This window comes from Pan paniscus, chromosome 10 (genome assembly GCF_029289425.2).
Source record: "Pan paniscus chromosome 10, NHGRI_mPanPan1-v2.0_pri, whole genome shotgun sequence".
Classification (NCBI taxonomy): domain Eukaryota; kingdom Metazoa; phylum Chordata; class Mammalia; order Primates; family Hominidae; genus Pan; species Pan paniscus.
The window spans coordinates 49440558-49468278 of NC_073259.2; the positions used below are offsets into that span (position 1 = coordinate 49440558).

Consider the following 27721-nt stretch of genomic DNA (forward strand, 5'->3'; position numbering starts at 1 on the left):
TGATGTACAGCAGACATCTAGGACTTTCTCATCTTTCATGACTGAAACTCTATAACCATTGAATAGAAACTCCTTATTTTCTTCTCCTCCTAGCTCCTGAAAACCATCACTCTGTTTTCTGCTTGGATGATTTTGACCCCTTTGCATACCTCATGTTAATTGGGTTCATGCAGTATTTCTCCTGTTGTTACTGACTTATTTCACTTAGCATAATGTTCTCAAGATTCATCCATGTTGTAGCATATGACATGATTTCCTTCATTTTAAAGGCTAAATAATATTCCATTGTATGTATATACTATATTTTCTTTATTTATTCATCCATCAGTGGACACTTAGGTTGTTTCCACCTCTTGGCTATTGCAAATGATGCTGCAGTGAACATGGGAGCACAAAAATCTCTTTTGAGATTCTTATTTCAATTATGATGGAAAAATACACACAAGTGGGATAACTGGAGCATATGGTAGTTTTATTTTCAATTTTTTGAGGAACCTCTATACTGTTTTCTGTAGAGTCTGCACATTTACATTCCCAGCAACAGTTTCCAGTTTCTCCACATCCTTGCCAACACTTGTTATTTTCTGTTTTTGTTTATATTTGTTTGTTTTTGGTAATGACAATCCTAGCAGATGTGAGGTGATGTTGCATTGCAGTTTTGATTTGCATTTTTCTGATAATTAGTGATGTTAAGGATCTATTCATATACCTATTGGCCATTTATATCTCTTTTTTGGAGAAATGCCTATTCAAATCCTTTGCCCAGTTTTTAATTGGGTTATTTGTTTTTCTGCTATTGAGCTGTGGAAATTCATTATGTATCTTGAATAGTGACTCCTTGTCTGATACAATTTGCATATTTTCTCGCATTCCATAGGCTGCCTTTCATTCTGTTGAGTGTTTCCTCTACTGTACAGAAGTTCGTTAGTTTGTTGTAGTCCCATTTCTCTATTTTTGCTTTTGTTGCCTGAGCTTTGGCATCATATCCAGAAAATTATTGCCAAGACCAATATTATGAAATTTTTTTCTATTAGTTCATATAGGAGTTTCTTAGCTTCAGGACTTACGTTTAAGTCTTTAATGCATTTTGAGTTGATTTTTGTGCATGGTGTAAGATAGAGGTCTAATTTCATTCTTCTGCATTTGATATTGTTTTCCCAACACAGCTTGTTGAAGAGACTATCTTTTCCCCATTGTGTATTCTTAGTATTCTTGTTGGAGATTTGCCTGTATGTAAGTGAGTTTATTTCTGTGCTCTCTATTCTGTTTCATTATCTGTGTTTAATGCCAAAAACCATACTGTTTTATGTACTGTAGCTTTGTAATGTGTTTGAAAGTCAGGAAGTGTGAGGCCTCCAGCTTTGTTATTTCTCAAGATTTTTTCAGCTATTTAGGGTCCTTTATGGCTCCATATGAATTTTAGCATTGTTTTGACTGTTTCTCTAAAATGTAACATTGGGATTTTGATAGGGATTGCATTAAATCTATAGATTGTTTTGGATAGTACAAATATTTTAACAATGTCTTCCAACCCGTAAGCACAAGCTGTCTTTTCATGTTTTAATGTCTTTTTAAATTTCTTTCAGCAGTTTCATAGTTTTTAGTGTACAAGTCTTTTGCCTCATTGGTTATGTTTATTTCTAAGTATTTTATTATTATTGATGCTATTGTAAATGAGATTATTTACTTTATTTCCTTTTCCTATTGTTCCTTGTTAGAGTTTAGGCGCACAACCAATTTTCGTATGTTGATTTCATGTCCTACAAATTTGCTATATTTGTTTAAGAGCTTTAACAGGTCTTTTGTGGAATCAGGGTTTTTTCATGTAAGATAATGTCATCTGCCAACAAAGATAATTTTACTTTTTCCTTTCTAATTTGGATGCCTTTTATTTATTTTTCTTACCCAATTTCTCTTGCTAGAAGTTCTAGTACTTTGTTGAAGAAAAGTGCTAAAAGTGAACAAACTTGCTTTGTAGTTAATTGTAAAAGAGAAACTTAGTTTATCACTGTTGAGTATAATGTTGGCTATGGGCTTTTCATGTATGACTTTTATTATGTTGAAGTATATTTCTTCTATTTCTTGTTTGTTGAGTGTTTTATTAATCATAAAAGGGTGTTGAATTCTGTCAAATGCTTTTTCTTCTTATATTAAAATGATTATGTGATGTTATCCTTTGTTCTTTTAACATGGTGTATCATATTGGTTGGTTTTCATATGCTGAGCTCTCCTCACACCGCAGGGATAAATACCACTTTATCATGGTGTATAATCCTTCTACTGCGCTGTTGAATTGAGTTTGCTAGTATTGTTGAGGATTTTTGCATGTGTATTTCTCTGGGATACTGGCTTGTAGTACTCTTTTCCTGCAGTGCTTTGTCTGGCTTTCATATCAGGGTAATATTGGCCTCATAAATAAGTTTGGAAGTGTTCCATTTTCTTCAATGTTTTGGGAGGAGTTTGAAAAAGATTAGCATTAATTCTTTAAACGTTTGGTAGAATTCTCTGCTGAAGTCATCTTGTCCTGGGCTTTTCTTTGCTGAGAGATTTTTGATTAATGAAGCAATCTCCTTACCAGTTATCTAATGATTCTGCTGTCTTAGTAAGTTGTAGTGTTTCTAAAATTTATCCATTTCTTCTACATTATCCAATTTACTGGTGTTATAATTATTAGGAGTAGTCTCTTATGATCTTTTTATTCTGTGTATTGGTTGCAACGTTTCCTGTGTATTTCTGATTTTACTTGAGTCTTCCCTTTTTTGCTTTCCTTGTTAGTCTACCCAAAGGTTTGTCAATGTTGTTGATCTTTTTAAAAAACAACCCTGATGTTAGTAGGTTTTATTTCTATTGTTTGTTTTTATCCTCTATTTCATTTTCTTTCTGCTCTAATCTTTATTATTTTCTTCCTTCTGTTAACTTTGAAATTAGTTTGTTCTTTTTCTGGTTCCTTGAGGTGTTTAGTTAGGTTCTTTGAGAACTTTCTATTTTTAAATGTGGGCATTTACCCCTATAAACTTCCCTTTTTTACTGCTTTTGCTGTGTTTCATCAGTTGTATTATGTCATGTTTTTATTTTCTTTGTCTCAAGGTATTTTAAAATTTCTTTTTTGATTTTTTAGTTGATCAATTAACTATTCAAGTGTGTTATTTAATTTCCATATAACTGTGAATTTTCTAGTTTTCCTAGTGCTACTGACTCCTAGTTTCATTCCATTGTGTTTGGAAAAGATACTGGTATGATTTCATCTTCTTAAATTTGTTAAGACTTGTTTTATAGTATAACATGGTCTGTCCTGGAGAATTTTCTGTATGTCCTTGAGAAGAATTTATATTCTGCTCCTGTTGTATGGAATGTTCTATATATGTCTGTTAGATTCATTTAGTCTATAGTGTTTTTCAAGTCTTCTGTTTCCTTATTGATTTTTTTGTTTGGACCTTCTATTCATGATTAAAAGTAGGGAATTGAAGTATTCCACTACTCTTTTGTTACTGTCTGTTTCTCCCTTCAAGTCTATCAGTGTTTGCTTTGTATGCATAGGTGCTCTGATGTTGGGTATATTTATAATTGTCATATATTCATGGTATATAAACCCTCTTGTCTTTATATAATTTCCTTATTTATCTCTTATTTGACAGTTATGAATTTAAAGTACATTTTGTGTCATAGCCTGGCCAACATGGTGAAACCCTGCCTCTACTAAAAATACAAAAATTAGTGTGGGGGCAGGCACCTGTAATCCTAGCTACTCAGGAGGCTGAGGCAGAATAGATTGAACCCAGGGGGCAGAGGTTGCAGTGAGGTGAGATCACGCCACTGCACTCCAGCCCAGGAGACAGAGCAAGACTCCATCTCAAAACAGAACAAATAAACAACCAAACAAAAAGGCCTGGTGCGGTGGTTCACGCCTGTAATCCTAGTACAGGTGCATGCCTGTAATCCATCTCAAAAAAAAAAAAAACAATCCTGAAAGCTTCTTGCTTTTGGTTATCATTTGCATGAAATATATGTTTCAAACATTTCACGTTCAGCCCATTTATGTCATTAAATCTTAGGTAAGTCTTTTGTAGACAGCATATAATTGGTTCTTGGTTTTGTTTTGTTTTTTAATTCATTCGGCTGTTCTCTGTCTTTTGACAGTTTAATCCATTTACTTTTAAAGTTATTATTGATCAAGTAGGACTTACTATTGTCATTTTATTGTTTTCTGTTTGTCTTGTAGCTTCTTATCCTGCTTTTTCTCTTTTGTTGTCTTCCTTTGTGTTTCCTTGATTTTTTTGTGTGTGTGACATGCTTTTGATTCTTTTCTTATTTTCTTTTGTGTATCATCAATAGGAATTTTTGTTGTTGTTACCATGGGGCTGACATAAAATATAGCAATCTATTTTAAGTTGATAACAACTTAACTTTATTTCCATAAACCTATTTACTCCCCTCCCCCTACACTATTTATCATTGATGTCACAAATTACCATTTTTAGGTGGCATGTCCATTAACATTTTTATAGTTGTCATTTTTATATTTTTATCTTTAAGTTATATTACCAGAATTAAAGGTGATATATACACCACTGTTGGAGTATTATAGTATTCTGTATTTGTCTGTATATTTACCTTTACCAGTTAAAAAGTACTTTTATATACTTTTGTGTTGCTGTCTGGTATTTTTTTCATTTCAACTTTAAGGTCTTCTGTTATCATTTTCTGTAAGGCAGGTTGAGTGATGATAAGCTTCATCAGCTTTTGTTATCTGGAAAAGTCTTTATTTTTTCTTAATTTTTGAAGGACAGTTTGGCTATGTATAGTATTCTTGGTTGGTGGATTTTTCTTCCAACACTTTAAATACGTCATTGTACTCTCTTCTGCCTGCAATGGTTCCATTGATAATTCTGCTGATAGTCTGATGGCAGTTCCCTTGTACATGACTAGTCACTTTTCTTTTGCTTCTTTTGAAATGCTCTTTGTCTTTGACTTTTGAAAATTTGATTATAATGTGTCTTTGTGTAGCTTTGTTTGCATTTAATCTTGCTGAAGTTATTTTGGCTTCTTGAATTTAGATGTACATTTCCTTTCCAGATTTGGGAAGTTTTCAGCTATTATTTCTTCAAACAAGCATTCTGCCTTTTTCTATCTTCTTCTTTCTGGACCCCCAAATGCATAAGTTGGTTCACTTGATGTTATCCCATAAGTCCTTTAGGCTTTCTTTATTCTTTTTTATTTGTTTTCCTTTTTGCTCCTCTGACTGCATTTCAGATACGCTGTCTTCGAGTTTGATGATTCTTCTGCTTAATCAAATCTACTGTTGAACTCCTCTAGTGGATTTTTCAATTCAGTTATTGTATTCTTACATTCTAAATATCTGTGTGGTCATTTTAAAAAATTACTGTCTATTGATATTCTAAATATCTGTTTGGTCATTTAAAAAAATTACTGTCTATTGATATTCCAACTTTGTTCATGTATCAGTTTCCTGAGCTCATTGAGCAGCATTGTGATGGTCACTTTGACTTATTTTCAGGTAATCACATGCCTCTGTTTCTTTAGGTCAGTGTCTGTGGGTTTATTTTTTATTTTTTTTATTAGGCTGAGCACACTGACTGGCATACAATAGCCATTAAAGTAATAATTTTGTGTGTGTGTGTGTGAGTGAGAGTATGAACAAGAACATTTCCACAGTATTCTTCTCAATAAATGTGGCTGAGGGGAAATTCATCAATATATATAATAGCATCACTGAAGACATGAAGGATTATGGGAAGCCCTTTTTGCTTCTTAGTTAATTCCAGAGGCATTTGGGGGTAATGTAACCAAATTTTCTTTTGATTATTTATTATTGTGAGAAGGTTAATTTTGGCAATAATTTAATTCTTAATTTACAGAGTTAACATAATGTGTTTAACATTTTAATGTCGATGTTTCGTTTAGCATAGCTTTCAAAAACTTTTACTTAATTGACCCCTAAAGAGAAAAATTATCTGAAAAGAATAAAATATGATATACCTCAACAAATATTTTGTCCCAAGGTACAAGTACAGGTGTATTTAATAAGGCTCAATCTCTAGTCTTACAGTAAATGTGAATTTCATTTGTTCTCTTTTTCTCTCTTCCTCTCTCTTTCTGCTTTTCTCTCTCATTCTGTCTCTCCATCTCCCTCTTCTTCTCCATTTTTTCCACTTCTGTTACTTTTATTACTCTTTTTGCAGTCATATTCATAAGCAAATTATTTAAAATTTAAGAAGCATCTGGAATAATTTTGGTCTGATTCTTATAGCAACCTGTGCATTACTGAGTGGGGTTATCTAGGATTGAGATTTATAGTAAAAACTCCCTAAATTGACTAGTTGGATGAGTCTACACCAGTAATCCTTAACACTGCTCAGACATTAGAATCATCTGGATTCTCTTGAAAGATACTGATTGCCTAGGTCCCTTTCCTAGAGATTTTGATTTAGTTTGTTTGGATTCCACACAGATATTTTCAACAATTTCCCTATGTGCAATTTTTATGTGCAAGTCCAGTTGATAATTACTGATCTATAATCTTGCTACTCTAAGTGTGATCATTGAACCAGCAGCATTAGTATCCCTTGAGACCTGGTTACATATGCAGAATTTCATGTCTCAATCTAGATGTACTGCTCAACATACACATTTAAATAAGATCTCCAGGTGATTTGACAAACATTCATTGACAGTTTACATTGGCTCTGTTAAAAATTAAAAGAAATCAACTGAGTTTGAGGCTAAGCCTGTACACTTAATGTTTTCAACCCTGTTCATGTAAGTTGTATTTATATAATAATTGTAATATTACTTAACTGCTATAAATATATACTAATATATAAATCAACTAAATACAAATATGAAATGAAATAAAATTTGTTTTATACAAATTAAGTTGAATGATTTTGAAAAAGTTGATAAACTAAAATTACTAAAAAAGTACTGTTTTTCTCATTTTAAAGTTAAATTTATTTTAAACACGGGAAGTCTTTAACATAAAATGCAAGCATTTGAAAGCAATTGCAATCAAAATTTTCTTGATTATATTCAAGTTTAAGTATAACGCATCTAAACTCTACCTTTATGTTTAGTTAGAAAAGCATTGGCAAATCATTGTATTTTAAGGTTTAGAATGAAATAAAGTTGAATGAGTCCAAATTCTAACCCATGGTTCTGAGGGTTAATTAACTAGAGATATGGAGATTTGACTGGACTAGAAAGCGAAGCCCATTGCATCACCCACTTTAGGCAACACAAACTTTTTTGGGTTTCAGTTAAAATATGTAACACAAAGATAGATAGATAATATTTCTCACCTCATGAGGTCGTTTGAAGGAATAACAAAACTTAAAGAAATACATTTAGCGGAGTTCCTGATGATTTGTATTCATTCAGTAAAATATGTTTCCAACTCTTTCTTCAGTAAATGTATTTTTCTCCTTTGGAAATTTTATTTTAACTTTCTTAGTTTATAACTGTGTTTTATGTGTGTGTATCTACTTTTATTTTTTTAAATTATTTATTGAAGGACTCTCTTGTCAATTACTTTTTACAGTAATAATTTTCAGTAAGTAAAAGTTTTAATAATATTTCTCAGTGTATTTATTGTTATGCATAATGGAATGTTAAAAAACTTTTTCTTAGGTTTGGGGGTACATGTGAAGATTTGTTACATAGGTAAACATATGTCACTGGGGTTTGTTGTACATAGTATTTCATCACCCAGGTATTAAACCCAGTACCCAATAGTTATCTTTTCTGCTCCTCTTCCTACTCCCACCCTCCCTCATCAAATAGACCACAGTGTCTGCTGTTTCCTTCTTTGTGTTCATAAGTTCTTATCGTTTAGTTCCCACTTATAAGTGAAAACATGTGGTATTTGGTTTTCTGTTCCTGCGTTAGTTTGCTAAGGATAAGAGCCTCCAGTTCCATCCATGTTCCCACAACAGACATGATATTGTTTTTATGGCTGCATAGTGTTTCATGGTGCTTATGTACCACATTTTTTTAATCCATTCTGTCATTGATGGGCATTTATGTTGATTCCATGTCTTTGCTATTGTGAATAGTGCTGCAGTGAACAATCACGTGCATGTGTCTTTATGGTAGAAAGATTTATATTTGTCTGGGTATGTACCCAGTAATGGGATTGCTGGGCTGAATGGGAGTTCTGCTTTTAGTTTTTTTGAGGAATCACCATACTGCTTTCCACAATGGCTGAACTAATTTACACTCCCACCAACAGCGTATACTCATTCCCTTTTCTCTGCAACCTTGCCAGCAAATATTTTCTTTCATTCTGTAGGTTGTCTGTTTACTCTGTTTATAGTTTCTTTGGCTGTGCAGAAACTCTTAAGTTTAGTCAGATCCCACTTGTCAATTTTTGCTTTTGTTGCAAAAATTTGTTGGTGTCTTTTTCATGAAATCTTCACCCATTCCTATGTCCAGAATGGTATTGCCCATTTTATAGTTTTGGGTTTTGCATTTAAGTCTTTAATTCATCTTGAGTTGATTTTTGTACATGGTGTAAGGAAGGGGTCCAGCTTCAATTTTCTGCATATGGCTAGCCAGTTATCCTAGCACCATTTATTGAATAGGGAGTCTTCCTTATTGCTTGTTTTTTTGGTCAGCTTTGTTGAAGATCAGATAGTCGCAGATGTGCAGCCTTATTTCTGGGCTCTGTATTCTGTTCCATTGGTCTATGTCCTGTTTTTATACCAGTACCATGCTGTTTTGGTTTTGGTACACTTGTAGTATAGTTTGAAGTTGGGTATTGTGATGCCTCCAGCCTTTTTTTTTTTTTTTTTTTTTTTTTTCCCTTAGGATTGCCTTGTCTATTTAGGCTCTTTTTTGGTTCCATATGAATTTTAAAGTAGGTTTTTTTTTCTAGTTCTGTGAAGAATGTCATTGGTAGTTTTATAGGAATACCACTGAATATGTAAACTGCTTTTGGCTGTGTAGCCATTTTAATGATATTGATTCTTCCTGTCCGTGAGCATGGGTTGTTTTTCCATTTTTTTGTGTCTTCTCTGATTTATTTGAGGAGTGTTTTGTAATTCTCTTGGTAGAGGTCTTTCACTTTCCTGGGTAGCTGTATTCTTAGATGTTTTATCCTTTTTGTGGCAATTGTGAATGGGATTGCCATTCTGATTTGGCTCTCACTTTGGTTCTTGTTGGTGTATAAGAATGCTTATGATTTTTGTACACTGATTTTGTATCCTGCAAATTTCAACTTTTATTATAGATTAAAGCATACATATGCAGGTGTGTTATATGGATAAACTGCATGATGCTGAGGCTTGAGGTCCCAATGATTCCATCACCCAGGCAGAAAACATAGTACCCAACAGGTGGTTCTTTAGCCCACACCCTGCTCTCTCTCCCCCCCATCTAGTGATGCCCATTGACTATTGTTCTTAATTTAACATCCATATGTATTCAGTGTTTAGCTCCCACTTATCAGTAAGAACATGTGGTTTTTGCTTTTCTGATCTCGTGTTAGGTTGTCTAGGATGATGGCCTCTAGCTGTGTCCAAATTTTGCAAAGGGCATGATCTCATTCTTTTTTATGGCTGCATAGTATTCCATGGTGTATATATATACCACATTTTCTTTATCCAGTTCCTTGTTGATTGGCAGTTAGGTTGATTCCATGTCCTTGCTATCGTGAATAGTGCTGCAGTGAACATTCAGGTGCATGTCTTTCTGATAGAATGAATTATTTTCCTTGGGTATATATCCAGTAGTGGGATTGCTGGGTTGAATGGTAGTTGTACTTTAAGTTCTTTGAAAACTCTACAAACGGCTTTCCATAGTGGCTAAACTAGTTTGCATTCTCACCAACAGTGTATAAGAGTTCCCTTAAAAAAGGTACCCTGAAATTATGTGTCAGTAAAACAACTATAAATGTGGATGAAAACAGGGTATTAAAATTATTTCTCTTCAGACTGCTGAGCAAGTATCTATCTTATTACATTTAAAAAACCCCAAACAAAATGAAACTTATACTGGAAATTCTAGGTAACACATTGAAAGGCTTACTTATATAATCAAGTCTACAATAAAGCACAATCAAGGAATCCATACTAAAATGTTCAACATCAAAACATGATTGAGTGTGAATTTGTGTGTTTAAAATGTTTAAAGTACATATTTATTGTCGTGTATGATTTCTCAGTTTAACTGATTATTTTCAAACAATAGGCCAAATTCCATCAGATAACATAGGATAAAAAGGCTTCTACTGAATATCTCTGGACTGCCTCTATTCAAATGTTAATTTTATTTTTCTCTTCGATTTCCCCTTTCTCTGCATAGTGAAATAGTTGTCAACTTAGCTCTACCTGGACAGCTCTAAAATATTAAAAGACCCAAGTCCTACCCTCAGAATTTTTTAATTGGTCTAGCATGCAAATAGGGCATTGAGTTTTTTTTTTTGAGACGGAGTCTTGCTCTGTCGCCCAGGCTGGAGTGCAGTGGTGCGATCTCGGCTCACTGCAAGCTCCGCCTCCTGGGTTCATGTCATTCTCCTGCCTCAGTCTCCCGAGTAGCTGGGACTACAGGCGCCCACCACCATGCCCGGCTAATTTTTTTGTATTTTTAGTAGAGACGGGGTTTCACCGTGTTAGCCAGGATGGTCTCGATCTCCTGAACTTGTGATCTGCCCGCCTCGGCCTCCCAAAGTGCTGGGATTACAAGTGTGAGCCACTGCGCCTGGCCAGGCATTGAATTTTAAATGTTCTTCAGGTGATTTTAATACGCATCTATTGTTGAGATCCATCAGCCTACTGGTTTGGGAGTATAGGTAAAACCAACTTATAATAAATCACTTCCAGGTAATATAGGTTTCTAGACTGGATGTTCATTGGAATCCTGGGACAAAGTATATTATTGTGATTATTACTCTATTTTTGAATGTATTATGAGTACTCTTTTCCTGATTTAAATCATGCTAAATCATTTCACCCTCAGTGCTTATTTTCAGACACTCCTCTGTGTGAAGCATTTCCATTTCCACCCTTGTAAGACTGTATTCTTCTCTGAGTTATATTTAGTTACCTGTGCATGTGCCCATCATTTCCCACATTAGGCTGAATGCTCCTTGAAGGCAGGGAAGATGACTTTCTACTACAGTGTTTCAGTGTCAATAAATGTTTCTTAGGTCGGGTGTGGTGGCTCACACCTATAATCCCAGCACTTTGGGAGGTCAAGGTTGAAGGATGACTTGAGGTCAGGACTTCAAAACAAGCCTGGGCAACAGAGTGAGACCCTGTCTCTACAACAAATTAAAAAATTAGTGGGGCATTTTGGCGCATGCCTGTAGTCCCAACTACTCAGGAGGCTGAGGTGGATCACTTGAGCCCGGGAGGTTGAGGTTGCAGTTCATCGTGCCACAGCACTCCAACCTGGGCAACAAAGTGAGACCCTGTCGCAAAAAAAAAAAGTTTCTTATTTTCACCAGGTGTTACCATTCTTGCCCCATGTCTTTATGAAATTGTTTTGGTTCTCCTGTTTATCATTTTGTTGCTTTCTCCTGTTCCTTCTCCTGTTCCATCTCCAGTATGCTATCAAATTTTTCTGTCCTCAGTTGCTTCCTCTGCTCTCTCTTCCCTCCTCTTTGTGCCATTCCTTCCGCTTGTCTTACTCTACACAGAGCTTGCTCCCTTTAACCGTGTGCTTTTTCTCTTATCTTGGCCCACATTCTTTGCATAATGGAGTTATTAATATAGCTGTCATGAAACTGCATTGAAAAATTTCCTCCTAATAGAGCTGCCCCTCAATAGTTACCTCTTTTGTTTTACCTGCACACCAGAAACTGTTATAAAAGAGCAAAATCACTTTTTCAATGTTTTTTTACTTGTAATCTCTTAGTTGAGCACTAATATTTGGTTTATAATGAAAAGAATCATGCTTTGCAGTTCTCACAGCATTTTGTGTTCAGTATCTTCGTCACTATAACATCAAAACAACATGTGTCTAAATGGTGCTGGGCATTTTGAAAAAAAAAAGTTACACAAAGTTAAACCAAAGACAAGATGTTCCTGCATTGACCAAATTCACTGGGTTGGTGGTAAGAAAAGATGCACATAAGGACTGTCATATGGATTCTAGTTCTAACTTTGAAAGTGACAATATGTAAACTTTCCCGTACTATATTATACATTATATTTCTTTGTCTAGTGGTAATGAAACCTTTCTTCATGTTTGTCCATGTTTGTCACTTTAATAGTATTTAAGTATTGACACAAATACTGTATTTTTCTCAAATCTTTACCTCCAGTCATTCAATTTATTTTTCATATTGTCAGAGGACTAAATGAATTGATTATATTGTTGTTTTAATAGACTGTTATATGGTATATGAGCCAGGATCAAGAACAAGACTAGTGACAGAAAAGCAGCTAAATTAAAAGAATTTCAGAATATTTTTAGATTGCCATTTAAATTGGTAAAGTTAGAGTCAAAAATGCTGAATCTCTGCTTACAGCAATAGCGTGTGCTTTTTTGCTATTAACTTCTAAACATTCAATTTTTGTTTCCTCAGCATATACATTCTCTAACCTAAAGGCTGATCTGGACAGGGTGCTTGAATTTTTGCTCTTGTTCTATTCTGGGAGGTACTTTTATCCTCCTTTGCCTCCTAACCTCTCACTACTGCTAAATTTACAGTATTTCAGGGCCTGTTCTCTTTTTGGAAGAATAAGCTACTGACCTAAATTAAGGCCCCCTATGGGAAGCACACTTTGGTCCTTTAGAAGCCCAAGGACATGATGTATATAAAACAGAAAAGGGAGGTTGCATAACTACTATCAAGATCTCACTTCTTAAACTCTAATATTAGTTTGGCAAACAACTAAATTCCCAAACAATTAATGAGATTTAGCTAAGGGGCAGGATCATGTCTAATTCATGAATTTGTGAATTATTTAAGCACTCTGAACTTCTGATCATTTTAAATAGCATTGACTCACAAAAACTGGTTTTATATAGGGAAAGAAGAAAGTTTTGTCATTACATTGTCCGAGCAGACTTTCTTTGAGCATGCTAATTTGCATTATTCATGTTAGTAAGTTACTGCTATGACAGTAACCAGCTACTTTCTTACTGCTCCCATTTCAGATGTTTCAAATGTGCTCGAGTTGAAAGTAAGCTGTCCTTTTACAGAAAGGGCAGACTCCTTCTGTAAGACACAGGCTATAGAATCTTTTTTATAAGATGCAAACTCCACAGGTGAGACCAAATGTAAAGGGAAAAATGAGGTTTAGAGAGGTTCAGTTCACTTATTTTTAGATTTCTTTATCAAACAGGAAGCTGAAAGAGAATTTACCAAAAAATTTAACAAACCTTGAGCGTATATTATGCAGGGCCCATGCTGGGTGCTGAATAAAATCCAAAGACAAGTAAGACACTCTGTCCTGAGATAAGAAAGATGAAAAAGTGTACAACTCACTAGAGAAAAGGAAAATGTGTTCAGTGCTATAATAGAGATTTAAGCATTATAGAGAAGAGAGAGAGATTAATTTGTATCAGTTAGTGCTCAATACTTTTATTATGACCATATTGTTAAGAATTGACTCCAAGTGAGTCCAGATAACAAAAAAAGATTGTAGGCGGGATAAATGCAGCATAGCTGATTGGAGCTTTTTAAGAATATTAAAACACTTTTAAAATTTTTTGTTTGACTTTGCAGAATCTTAGCCTGCCTCATGAATGCATTTATTGTACATTCTTTTAAAAAATGTATAATAAGAATACAAATATACATAATTATAGTTAATGAGTTTTTTTCTCATCCAACAGCTTTGATTTGTATATCACTAACAAAATATTGGCTCAGAATGAAGTAACTGCTATTATACATTTTTGAGAAGTCTCCCAAAGGGAATCAAAATTTCAAACAATACCATTGGAAAGCTACTACTATATAAAACTCTGTCCTTAACAGACTATCAATCCAAAGATCACTGATATTTGGTGTTTTGAAAAAGAATTTTAAAGAAACTGTAAGTCCCATGACTCACTTAAGTGAATTACACTGGCTTTCTTTTTGGTATTTATAACTTTTAATTTTGTAAGGAATCATTTTTAAAGGTATTGGTACCAACTGGGAAGTTTAAAGTAGATGCATGAATTTTAAATCAGGTAATAAGAGGAAAAAGCTAGATATGTAGTGAGGAAATGTTTAAAAGTAAAATATGATGCCCATTTGCTTATATATTCTGAAATGTTTTTACATAGGTTTAGATGATTCTTTCTACAAGGGTTTGCTAAAGTTCATTAAAATCTCATTAGAGGAAAACTGCAGTTGCCATCTCTGCATTAATGACCAGTAAATCAAGATTTTAATGTGTAACTTAGAATTTTCAGAGTTTTACTGGCTTCTTTCACTTATCCATTTCTCAATCTGTGTTATAAATTACCTTTCACTTTTTAACAACTGATGACTTCTAAATTTGTCTGTAGCATCTCTTGGCTCCTATTTGCTGTTAATCGTTTTTATGTTCTTAAAATGGGGGAAAATGAAGTGAAAATAATTTTTATTAATTGATTTTTTTGGATTCTGTCATAATTATGATGCTAGTGACTATCCAATTTGTAATGTTTAAGATAGCCTTGGTAGAACGTATACATCAAGTGTTATATTGTCCTATTGAATTTCTCCAAGTTGTTGTTAATGTCTCCACTTATAACTGAATAGACTGTGCGTAGGAAAGCTCTGGGTGACCTAAATCACACAGACCATGATGTGAATGCACTGCCTGGAGTTATGCCAACAGCAGCACCTACTAGAGTCGAGTAAATATGCATTTCACATTGTTTAATATTAATAACTAACAAGTAGCTGTGGTTCTATGGGTTAATATGATTTCAAAATGGTATAGCATTCTTAGTCTACAAACTGATAAGCCTGTATGAATAAATTAAGTACATCTCCCTAGAAGTTTTATATCTTAAAGTATATACACATAATATATTCAATCAATCACTCAGCATAGACTTTTGAAAATATGGCCTAATTGAAACAGTTCTGCTTTAAGCTAGTAAGTGATTGGAGGTGTAGAAATCCAAAGTTACATCATAAAGAACTTAATGTGGTATACACACTCACTCACATATACACAAGCCACACAACAAAACTAGGGAAGAAATGAAGCCTCTGGCTATAAACATGTGCATGCAATTAACATGGTTAAAAGGAGCAACAAATATAGTAAAAATGATTATTCCTTTATTGTTTTATTGAGGAAGTGAATTTTCTTACTTTGTACTCTACTGGGGAGAGGTTAGAAGGCAGATACTTTTCAGTTAGAGAATTCCAGGGACGGTCCTGTAGCCATTGTGGTAGCCAGCGATTATTGTTATCTCTCAGAATTTGCACCTGATACCTGCATGGGTTCGCCTTGGTTAAAATTAGGGCATAGGCCCGATCTGCTTTCCCTCCTCTGTTTACACACTTGATTTTCCCAGAGCTCAGTTCCCTCATTTTACCCTCTGGCTGCCTATAAACCTCATTTTGATAATCTCAAGGAGGGACAACATTTTAAAAATATCAGTTTTCTCTTTCAAATCTTTTGTTTCTGTGTTCCGCTCTCTCATGCCCTTCTGAGCAAGCTATCCTGGTGAACTAGACCTCTTAATGGCTTATAGTGAATTAACGTAATAGACATTTGTTCTTGTTATTGTTCCTGGGCACCCCACACTCCCATTTCCATTCTTTGTCCTCTGTCCCCCAGGAGCCTGACTTCTGCAGCCTGCATCACTCTGGTCTCCTTGCCAGCTAGTTTCAAGTAGCGTTAACCAATGGGAGACACTGGCAGGAAACTGGAAGGCAGGAGGAGGAGAGAAGGTTGGCTATGTTTCTTTCCTGCACCAAGCTATGTCTCTGGCAGTAGCTGTGCTCTCATGATTACAGCTTTTACAAGGCAGCCTCTCCTCCATAATTCTGGCTTACACTGGACTCTAGTAAAACCATTTTCTTCCCTTGTTCCTTAGCCTTAGGGTAATGATGATCCCTTGCTTTTACCACAGTCTGGATCCTTAACCAGCCCTTGTTTATTTTCTTAATCTTAATCCAGCTGTCCCTTCTTAGAAGTTCGTTCGGTCTCCTGAGTTTCCATATAACTTATGGATTATTTAATCATAGAATTTCAGTTTGACTTCTCTTAGAGTTAGTTGTGTATGAGTCTGTCTGCCCTACTAAATATTGAGGCATGAAGCACATTAAATTCGTCTTTGAATTCCAGTACCTAGGAGAATATCTAACATGTAATAGGAGCTCAGTACATATTTGTTAAATGTATGAATAGGTTAACATGACTGTTACTCTCTCAGTCTTCTCTTAGAAAACTCCTAGAGCCATTCTAATGGCATTTTTATGATTCCTTGCAGTGTTTTTAGGAATCATTATATCTTTTTTGAATTTCTTCACATTTCTCCTCTAAAGAGTCTAGGGAAGAAATATCCTACTAGTATTACTGAATATTCCATGTCAACATTAGACTTATGGAGAATTACAGCAACTGATCAAAAAAGAAATGAGATAAAAATCAGTCACTTTGGTTTCTCTCTAAGCCAACTTCATCCTGCTTGTGCTCGTTGCTTGAAAGAGAATTAAGCAATTGTGACCTCATTCATTTTTGTGCTTTTTCCCTCCCTGCCAAGCTCCATTTGGTGCCCTATTGTCCCACAAGTTGCCTATTTGAGTCTTTTGAATTAAGAGTTTCAAACAGAAGGCCCATCTGCTCTACATGAATATTAAATTATCAAAAGACTTTGAATAAGGAGAATTTACCCTTGTGTTTTTTTTACAATGTTTCCTTTCCCCTCTGTGTAAGATTTAGAGCACCATTGTTTTTCTTCCACATACGCTTGGACTTGAATAGGCTGCAGTTATCAAGTCGTATAATATAATAGGCTTAGAAACTTTTGAATGGCAGGTACTGAATAGATGTAAGAAAGGTTTTGTTTATTCTCATTATCTTATAAAATATAGTACTTATTAAGTATAATTAAACATGCAATATGCTAGGTCTTGGTATGTTGAGGTTACTGAGTTTCATAAAAACAAAAAATCCTAAAAATTAGATGTCAGAGAGATAAATTTTGCAATCGATCATGTTTATTAAGTAAATGCACATACCATTTTAATTCATAATATGATAGATAGTATGCAACTGACAAATCCATAGTTTCATTTTGAATATTCACGAGTGAGCATATTTTAGCCAGACTTTAAGTCATATGATTAGTGCAAGTAAATTTTATTCTTTGCTAGCAAGCTCTAAAAAGTTCAAAATCAATTGGCTAGGAGATATGCATTATGTAGTCAAATTTGTTAATAAATGCTGTGTAAGGAGATCAGTTGGAGGATGACATTTTTAAAAACGTGCATGGTTTCCATTATTTAATTAATTTATTTATTTGACATTATTTAAATGTGCAACTTTAAAATAGTTTTTCAAGGAAAGCGAGAGTCAGGTTATACTTTGGGAATGAATATTTGTACAACAATATATTGATATTATTAAGAGAATAGACCAGGCATGGTGGCTCATGCCTATAACCCCAGCACTTTGGGAGGCTTAGGCAGAAGGACCACTTAAGGACAGGAGTTTGAGACCATCGTGGGCAACACAGCAAGACCCTGTCTCTAAAAGAAAAAAATAAATAATAAAATTTAAAAATAAAAATATGTCTACTTTCTTCCTTCTTTATTATTGGCAAGTTGATACTTTTAAAGGTAATAGGGATATATAAATTCCAAAGAGTGAAACAATTTCTCATAATTCACACAGTGGAATCAAAAGAAAATATACCCATTCACTTTATATAATTTGTATAGTTAAAATAAAAAATTGGATTTAGTAAATGTGGGGAACAAATTGCCAGAGTCTGTATCAGTTGATCACCTCCACTGGTCTTTGAAATAATTATCTTGGGGTAGATCTAGATGTTATGGGGACCTGAAGCATCTACAATACTGGGTGCCCTTTCAAAGATAAACAATACAAAATTATGAAAGGAGAACTTAGTTCAGCATCTTACAAGGAGCCTAAGCCAGAGAAGGACGCTGAAAATTAGGCATCATTAGCTTTAGGGTAAATCTGTTTCATCTTAGGTGATGAGTCAATGTAGGTAGTGTGAAATACTTCAAAACAAGGAAATGATTTCTGTTGGCTAAATGTTTGTGTGAATTGTAAATATGTTGCAGGTTTTAGAAAAAGATTATTTGATACTCTGTGCATTTTTATGGATTAAAAACATATTTTTCCCATGGAATCTAAGGTTACATTTTAAAATTTCACTTAATTGTGATGGAAGCAAGGCAGGTTCAGATTCAGACCTCTCAGCATCCTAGATGGGGTGCCCTAACCCATACATACTTATAAATAAAATGACACTAAACCATAAAACTTAAAACTTACATGGATGTGCTGAAATGAATATACCTTCTTTCTATTATAATGTTCTATTTTAAAATTCTGTAATGGTATATAAAACAAAAACTTTTCTCATATTGTTCCCTGAGTCTCATATTACCCCTGATTTATTGCCGCCCTAAGTGACTACTTAATATGCCCTAAGTGGGACATCATCTATTAGGCAATTAATTGGCTGTAAGTCTGCTTTTTGGCACTACTTTTTCAGAGTCTAATTCAGACATGTCATTGCCCTTTATCTTTTTTATATCTTATTTTACTCTCTCAACTTAATTTGCATGACACTAATTTAAGTTTACATGTGCCTTGCAGTAGATTGAATTGAGCTTTCTGGTTAGTCAAACATGTTGAAAAAAGGTGTATAACATGTGGAATGGTGTTACAAGATGATCTGATCCCTTCTAAGCTATTTTTCCCAATAAAATAAATATATATGTATTTTTTACTCCAAAGCGATATGCCAATTTCAAGGACGAACCTACTTTGAAGGAGAAAGAAATACAGTCTATTCCTCTTCTGGAGTATGTGTTCTCTATGAGTGCAAGGTAAGAAGACTATTCGTGGGTCTTTCAAAATTGTTTCTATTTATAAACAAGATAAAAGTTTCTTTACAAGCTCAACCTTGAAATACATTTTTGAAATTCTAATGCAAAGAGAAAATTCACAATATTAATTATCGTTTGAATGTAAAGAAATTCTCATTTTTAAGCATGTAAATTAGTGGTTGAAAAATAATTTTTCCAAGAAATGAAAATGCTATTTTGTCAAATTAAAGCTTTGTGAAGTTGTCGTATGTTTTCCAAATTCAAATAAGCTCCTTATTTGCTCTTGGGAGGAAAATGTAGGTGAAGTTAGACTTAGCTTTTTGTCACTCATGATTTTGTACCATGTGAGAAGTATTGCTCAGTTCAATTAAAAACAAAACAAAAAATTACCTAACTAAAATTAATTGTTGGATGGAGTTGAGACTGATATTTATCTAATTCCCTTTAGAAGGAGTGTTTTAAATTAGTTAAAGGGAAATTCCTTACAAATTTACTTGCCAAAGTTTCTGAAGCAAATGTGATTCATTTGAATTTTTGCCCCTCGACCTACTAATTGAAAAACTAAATATGTTTCACAACACTTTTCATGTTTGTCTTTTGTAAATTATAATCTGATATTTCTTGACCCTAATGTTACATTAAAATCCTTATTCTATATGAAGGAAACTGTCTATATATAAAATTTCTGCTTTAGGGTTTCATTTTTATTTGATAGTTAATTTTCCTCTTTAAATACCTCCTATACATGGTTTGGGAAATGATTTAGTATGTATAAATTATGTAGAAAATTAAGATAGTGATTTATGCTGCTGGCACCACCAATAAACTATGATTGCTAAGAGTGAGGGAAAGGAAAATCCTAAGAATTTTGCCAAGACAAATTGAATCTGAAAGAAGCTATCCAGTTTATGCATCTTAATTTGGAAATCCTTTGAGATAAGCAAGGAGGAGATGCAAAGAGGCAAGACTGTGACAGATTTGATTTCTAGAACATGAAAGCTCTGATTTCTTCATGCCCATTATAAAGTATCCTCTCTTCTTCTTTTAGTTTTAAATCAGCTTTCCAATGATGTAGGTTCTCATCTTAGAGAATAGAGGCACAGGAACATTAAAATGAATTCCTCAACCTGTATTTCAAGATGATGGATTTTCCTTTATCAGCATCCCTACACCAATGCCGTTTTAAGTGGAGTAACTCTCACAATAGATAAAAGAATTGGAAGACAGAGTGAGATCTAGTAACTCCAAAATGAGAAAAGAGACTCAGAGAAGTTACTTCAAGGAGGGAAGAAAACTTCTGCCAGCTGGCTTCTAATAGTAATCTCTAACATTAAAATTTTGGTTCTAAATTTAAAAATCTTGAGGGCATTTAAAGTTTCTCCACTTCTCTTTCTCTCTCTCTCTTTCTGTCTCTGTGTGTGTGTGTGTGTGTATCCTATTCATTTTACCAGAATGTGTCTCATAATACTGATAATTGTGGTTTAGAAATGTACTGGTATAATTGCCTATTGGATTTTAAATTTGCTATTATATAAGATTATTTGATTTTAAATAGGTTCAGTTAGAAGTCTTTATAGAGGCAACACAGCAGGTGCTCATAAATTTTAGATAAATGAGTGAATGTTACCTTTTATTTGCTCAAACAAAAGGCACCATTTTCTACCTTCTAATGCTGCACCATCCAATAGAAATATGATGCAAGCCACAAACATAATTTTTATTGGACTAGTTTTTTTCTGTTTTCCCCGATATATCCAAAATATCATCATTTCAACATGTAATCAATATTAAATTTATTAATAAAATATTGTACATTCTTTTGTTACACCAAGTCTTCAAACTCTCTTGCATACTTTGCAATTACAGTGTAAAAGAGCCACATGTACCTAATGACTACTGATTGGACAGCACAGTTCTATCAGATCATCATAAGCTTTTGTACTAAATTCTTCACTTTAAGGTCTTCCACAGTTTCTTTTCCCTTCAAGGCCCTTAGCTCCTGTATTTACTATGTTGCAGAATTGACAGCTCTCTCACACATCCATTTTCTGGGCTGTCAATTCTAGTCCCTGTTTGTTCTTTTATTGTCAGTTTTGTCGTTTTGAAAATATTAGCTGTCCTAGGGGTCTGTGACTTTCATAGTAACACAGAAAAACACTGTGGTTTAGAAAATCAGATTACCAGAACTGATATTACTACTAAACCAAAAGAAGACTAGCATTTGACTCCACTGTATACATGCCTCCTGCCAAGCTTCTTGACAAGAGCTTATGATTTGGAGAAGGTCCTTTACATAAATGAGCCAGGAAAAGGCAGATATTGAAATGTGCACTTCTTCTATGAAAGCATTCCTTGCAGAAATTGAATCTACAAATCTAAGCTATTGAGCAGTAGTTAAAATGGAAGCTTGCAAGTTCCAAGAGTTATTTAATTACTTATGTATTGGTTAGCATAATATAACATAGTTAATGATCCTTGTTTTTAGGACATTGGAGACTGACAGTATAGAAAACAAATGTTTGCTCCTAAGGCAAGAATACTTCAATTATCAGAAGTGTATTTTGTATTTTGGTTTCTCCTTGGGAAGTGTTTAATCTTTTTGGCTGCAAGAACTACAGTGATTTTACATTGATTTATTCATTTATTCAAGAAATTTTTTAAGTGCCAATTATGTGCCTGAAAATGTGCTAGACATTAATTTACAAGAGACAAGAATCCTGCCCTCATTTTCCCTGTAGTTTTGTGGAAGACATCCAATATTTCTTACCAGAATCATCTGTGAGAATCTCCTTATAATAAAACTTTATAAGAAAACTGAAATGTTTTGAAAGCTCAATTTTAATTTACTGTTTTTTTCCAAAAGCTGTTGATATAATTCAAACTGTAACTTTGCCACAATTGTCATCTGGGCTTGCAAAATGTGTTGTAAAACTAGCAAAATTTTCCAGGATTACCCAGATGTTTGGCAAATTATAGACATGGCTGCAGTGTGGTGGAATCAGTGTGGCTGATTCCTATTCTAAAGACTTGCTTATTCTAAAGACTTTCCAATTGGGATTTAATGTCATTTTGGGAGTGAGCCCATGACCTGTGCAGAGGTCCTCAGGACAAAAATTTCTTGATCTTAAAAGAGTCTTCTCAGATGCTGGATCTGGAAACTTCTTAACAAGTCCTAATGATAACATTTGAAGCACTTCTTTTCTGTTGTCTAACAGGACCAGACCATGAAACTTGTTGAGAATTCAGGCTGTCCAGCTTTGGATTGTCCAGAGTCTCATCAGATAACCTTGTCTCACAGCTGTTGCAAAGTTTGTAAAGGTAAGACTTTTTTGAAAAGTAAGATTTACGTGCAAGAGTTATTATAGTAGGCTAGTACAACTGACATGAAGTAGAAATTCTCATAAGCAAATTATTTCCATAGACTAATAGTATTTCCCTATATGCTCTCCTAATTTGGCACAGAGTAGCACAGTAGGTAGTCATGAAATATTTACCGAACTGAATTAAAACCGAACTGCTCCTGTGCATTTCTGCAAGTTGTCTTGAACCTGTCTCAAGCTCTGGATCTCTAAATTTCTCTCTGTGTGCTGGTTTGGAGTCAGTACAGCTTTGCTAAAGAAAGTTACACAACAATATTGAGTTAGTTATTTTATTGGCAGTTACTGTTTCTTGGCAAGTGAGTTTTGTTTGTTTTTCATTTCTCCTCAGCTTCTTTTTATAACTTACCTAGAATATTTTTCATTATGACTACTTCAAATCCCTTTCTTCTTGATTCTACTCTCAATTCTCACCCATAGGTTTCTGGACTACTGAGAATGGAGAGGCCATCAGACATACATTGTTTGTTCTGTGTTGCCTCTGATATGATACAACTAGAACTAGTAATTAGAAGGGACTTCGATTATTAGTTGAAGATAAGAAAACACTAAAATTTGTGCTATTCAAAAATGCAACAGGCCACCCCAGAAGGCAGTGAATTTCCATCACTAAAGATTTTTAAACTAGGTATCTTATTATAGATTCATGTATTAAATTAAAGCATTGATTATATGGAACTCTTTAAGATCCTTGCCAATCATGAAATTATATGTGCCTTCCTGTATTATACGGGAATTATATGCTTATGAATCCATCTTCTACATTAGACAGTGCACCTTGTGGGCAGGGCTGAGTCTTTATGTTCATCTCTATATCCTTAGTACTTAGTATGATACCTGGAATGTAGTTGGTACTTATAAGTGATGTAATTGGTGCTGTATAACAAACTGCCCCAAATAAGCTACTAGTACTTGTTTGAATAATGACCTTTATATTGATGCAAAACAAAGCTTAAATAGAAAAAGTAAGACAAAGATACATTATGAAACATACACTGTTTTGTTTTCTTTTAACTTACTCTATTAAAAGTGGACATAGGATCTGATAGATCCTAGATCACCCACTCCCATTTTTAGCAGGGTGGTGCAGTTTGGTTTTGTTTTTAGTTTTTAAGTTACTTTTCCATCCACTCAATAGTTTTTAAATCTCATTTTATGTGAGGCTCTTTAGGAATTACAAAATGGTTTAAGACATGGTCTGCCTTTCGAGGAGCTTTCAGGGTAACCTGCGTAATAAAGAACACTTCTAAAAAGAACTATGATCACATAGACATATAATAAGGACCATAAGAGTTTTCACTCTCACAGTGCCTAAGTCAGTGCCTTACACAAAGCACGTGTGCAATTTGATATGAATCAAGAATGCTCTTTGGATTTAGTCCTCCAGTTTGCAGCTTGACTAGAGTGTCTTTGGCATCCAAACATAGGCAGGCCATATCAGTGTTTCTTAAACTTAAATATACATATGACTAACTTAGGCATCTTATTAAAATGCAGATTCTGATTCGGTAGGTCTGGGGTCAGGCCTAAGAATCTGAATTTCTATAAAAAAGCTCCTAGGTGATGCTAATGCTGATGGCAAGCAGGACCACACTTTTAGTAGTTCTCTATTGCTGCAAAAAAACTATCTATTGCTGCTCCAAATCTCAGTGGATTAAAGCAATAGTATTGTGGGTCAGGAATTCAGACAGGGCTTGGCTAGGTGATTCTTGTGCTCCACATGGTGTTAACTGGGGTCATTCAATGCTGTAGGGCCGGAAGCCGGGCTTGGCTGAGAGGTTCAAGATGGCCTCACTACATGTTGGTTACCTTGGGTAGGGATGGTTAGAAGGCTGAGCCAGCTGGCACTCCCTTCCTCTCTACGTAATCTAAGGACTTCTTCCTATGGTCTCTCCAGCAGGGTAATCATCAGACTTCTTAAATGGTGACTCAGGCCTTCAAATACTAGGTCTGGAACTGGCACCACATCACTTCTATCATACACAATTGGGCAAAGCACTCACAGGCAGCCCATATTCAAGAGAAGGGGAAATAGACCTCACCATAGATAAGAGTGCTGCAAAATTGTGACCACTTTTAATGGCTATCTTTAATGGACACTGCAGGTGTCCAAGGGCTATACAGAAATTACAGAGATGAATAGTGTAGAAGTTAGTCAAGGTTGGGTAGGATAAGATTTGGGTAAAAAGCTGAAATAGGGCCTTTAAGATATCAAGAGAAACCTTAACTACATCTATTTCTTTTTAAAAGAGTCCTAATATATTATGAAAAGCAGGTTAATAAATGGAAAATGCTGGTAAAATTGTGTTATATTTAAATTTTTTACAGTTAAAAAATGTGTTTACATAGCATACTTAAAAATACAATGATAGACTATACCATGACTAATACTTCCTCCATCTGAGATTCTGATATAACTGATAGGAGTGGGGCCTTGGCATTACTATTTTTAAAAAATCCCTGATAAATTATTTTTCACAGCTAGGATTGTGAACCACTGGCTTAGATAATCCTCAAACTGAAATTGGACAGATTGGCCCTTCTTGAAATATTTAGCGCTATTTTTAATAAAGATTGCATTAATTTCCGATTCAAATATGTGAAATAAACGTGTTCTCCTGGCATTTTCTAACTTTCAAACTAAAAGAAGTCAAGTTTTCAAGGCTTAAATTTTTAGTCAACTCCTAAAGATATGTTGTGACAAATTCATTTGTGATAAAATTGGCCTCCTGTTTCCAGGCCTATTTGTGTAGTGCTAAAGATGGTGTGTTCACATCTGAAAGAGTAGTTGTTGGGCAACAGTTAGTAAATATTCCCCGAGAGCAGAGCATGAGATGAAGTGTTGACTTTTTCACTAGAGGCTCAGCCAGTGGTTGGAAACTAAGCTACACACCGAAGTCAGGCTCCAAATCGGTAGGCGCTAAATCAAATTCACCCAAGACTGTGTTCTAGGTACCCTGTAGCAAGCCATCTTCTGTAGTAGCAGATCAGAAGAAATGTAGCAGAAAAGTTTTCCGCTTTTTTCAAATTAGAGTGCCCTTTCAAGGAAGCTTATAACAGATTACCACATGACAGAGACTCAGTGATTCAGTGAGGATTCTGATTTAGAAAGATAAAGAAATAATGTGGATAACCTTTATATCCACAGTCCTTCTGGTTCTTCTCCTCCTCCTTGGCAACCACTTTGTCTGCCTGCAAGATCATTAAGACTTATTGACTAGATGGCCCTCCTTAATTTATTATTTACTTCATCTCAACTCATAATTATAAGCAATAGGGGCATCCACATACAGAAGGCTGAGTTAGTGTCAGTTCTCCTTTCCCTGGGAAACTTCTGGATAACCCATAGTTTCCCATATTATTCAATTATCACCTTCATGATTCTGGCTATGTGCTATGTATATATTACTAATACCATTATATAGTTAATTTTTAAATACCTACTATAGTCGACTCACTTTTAAAAGATTTAGTTTTATTCCTAAGCGGTGGTAGCCATGAAATAATAGGATTATTTGCTGGATTTGTGTATTTCTTATACACATTAAAAGAAATCCGTTGGTATTAGTATTTTTTTATGTTCATCCACGTACATGAGATACACTTTGGGAAACACTAGGATAATCCATTATCTTGCAAACAACACCTAAATTAATATTCTTTCATGTACAAGTGATAGAACACCCAATTCAAGTTTCATGGCAAAAAAATGGAATATGTAGGCCCAATAAGCAGAGGATAAATTGGCTTCAGGTGTAGCTTGATTCTGCTCTCAAATCTCGTCCCTTTGTCTTGATGCATCTCTCAGTTTATCTCCTGTGAGATAGCTTTATTTTGAGGCTCGATGTGTTCTCAGCTCTACCCCTACATTCTTACGCTCATATCATTATGCCATTCAAGTAGGTGGAAGAAAAAGCTCAGCATTCTCATACACTGAATAAAAACCCCAGAATTGAGTTTCAGTGGTCTTCATTAGCTTGAAGTAGATAATATGCCCTGACCTGAAGAAATTGTTGTGTCCAGGCCAGTGGACTGCATTGGCTGGTGTGACTCTATCCTGTGGAGGAGTAGAGTCCATTTTCTTATAAGCATCTGGGCTGAAAGTAGGGGTGAGTGATAACGAGGTTATTCTTTTTTTCCCACAAAAACAAGAAATAGATGCCTTTAGGCAAAACCTATAAATATTCACCACAAAATTATTGTATTCTCTTTGTCTTGATAATTATGTATTATATATATACTGTTCTTACTTACACATAATCTTTTGTATCCATCCTCCCCTCTTTTCCAGTTATATAAGAATGCATGTTTATATTTTACCAAAAGTTCTACACTTGATAGAAAAACATAGAACTTTATGTAACTTTGTAAAGCTTGCAAAGGGATTAGAGAACATAATATCCTTGAAGTTAAAACCTAAAGAAGGAAATCAAAGAAAGGCTAGGTTGTATTAGATAATTGGTTCATCCATCTGTCTATAACAAATATTTGAATTTTCTTTTATGGATCTCAACATATTTAATTTCAGCTTAGTAGTGCTCTAATAACTTTAGTTATTAACGCATAATATATTATTATGCTTTTACATAGATAATTTCATTGGAACCTCACATTTTTACAAGGTAGTTGTTATACTAATATTTATTGGTGAGAAAAACTGAAGGCTTAGAAAGGTTAATTAATGTACCGTTAGTAATTTACACAGCAAGTAAGTGGCAGAGATCAGATGTAAACTCAGGCCTGCCAACTCCAATAGCCAAGCACATATGAATGGAAATGCAACTATGAAGATAATAGGATTATGTTGCCAACCCATACTCTGATTTGTTTAAAGCTATTCCCTATAGATCAGAAGCAACCCACTTGAAATCAAGTCTGAATTTTCCATCCATTAATTGTTAGCTTTTTGACCCTAGCATTTTGCAAAATAACCAGTAGGTTCAATCAACTTATCTGTTGGAAGAATGAATCAAAATAGCTGACATTGTTTATAGAGAATTGGAATTCGAATGACGGAAATTTTAATTTTTCAAGTATTTGTGTTTAAAAAAACCCATCTGATAAAAAGCAAGGCACTTCCTAATTTTTACCTAAAACAGTGAAAGTTGGATCACACTGTTATCTTACAGTGAGAAAATTCTTGCAGCAATTAAACTCTACATAGTGTATGTGTGCAAGACGTTTAATGCTGAGATGAGAGGTCTCACCATTACTGAAACAGAACTGAAAATGGATGATAATAGAGGTGGCATATCACATATGGCATAGATAATACTGGGCAGAGTCCAAGATGGGAGAGGAGAAAATTCAACCAAGTGAAAAGTTGAAGGAAGGTTTTGAAAAAAAGGTGTATCAGAAA

The 27721-nt window shown here is 34.5% G+C and overlaps 1 protein-coding gene across 5 annotated transcripts in view; it reads left to right on the forward strand.

Annotated features, from left to right (window-relative positions):
* NELL2 (neural EGFL like 2) overlaps window positions 1–27721 on the forward strand; it is a 406132-nt gene that overhangs the window by 181679 nt on the left and 196732 nt on the right. For all 5 annotated transcript variants that reach the window (XM_057299468.1, XM_034935992.2, XM_003825751.6 and 2 more), the window contains 2 exons: window positions 18894–18985; window positions 22201–22303. In XM_057299468.1, coding sequence (XP_057155451.1) covers window positions 18894–18985; window positions 22201–22303 — 195 coding nt within the window. The remainder of the gene's footprint in view (window positions 1–18893; window positions 18986–22200; window positions 22304–27721) is intronic.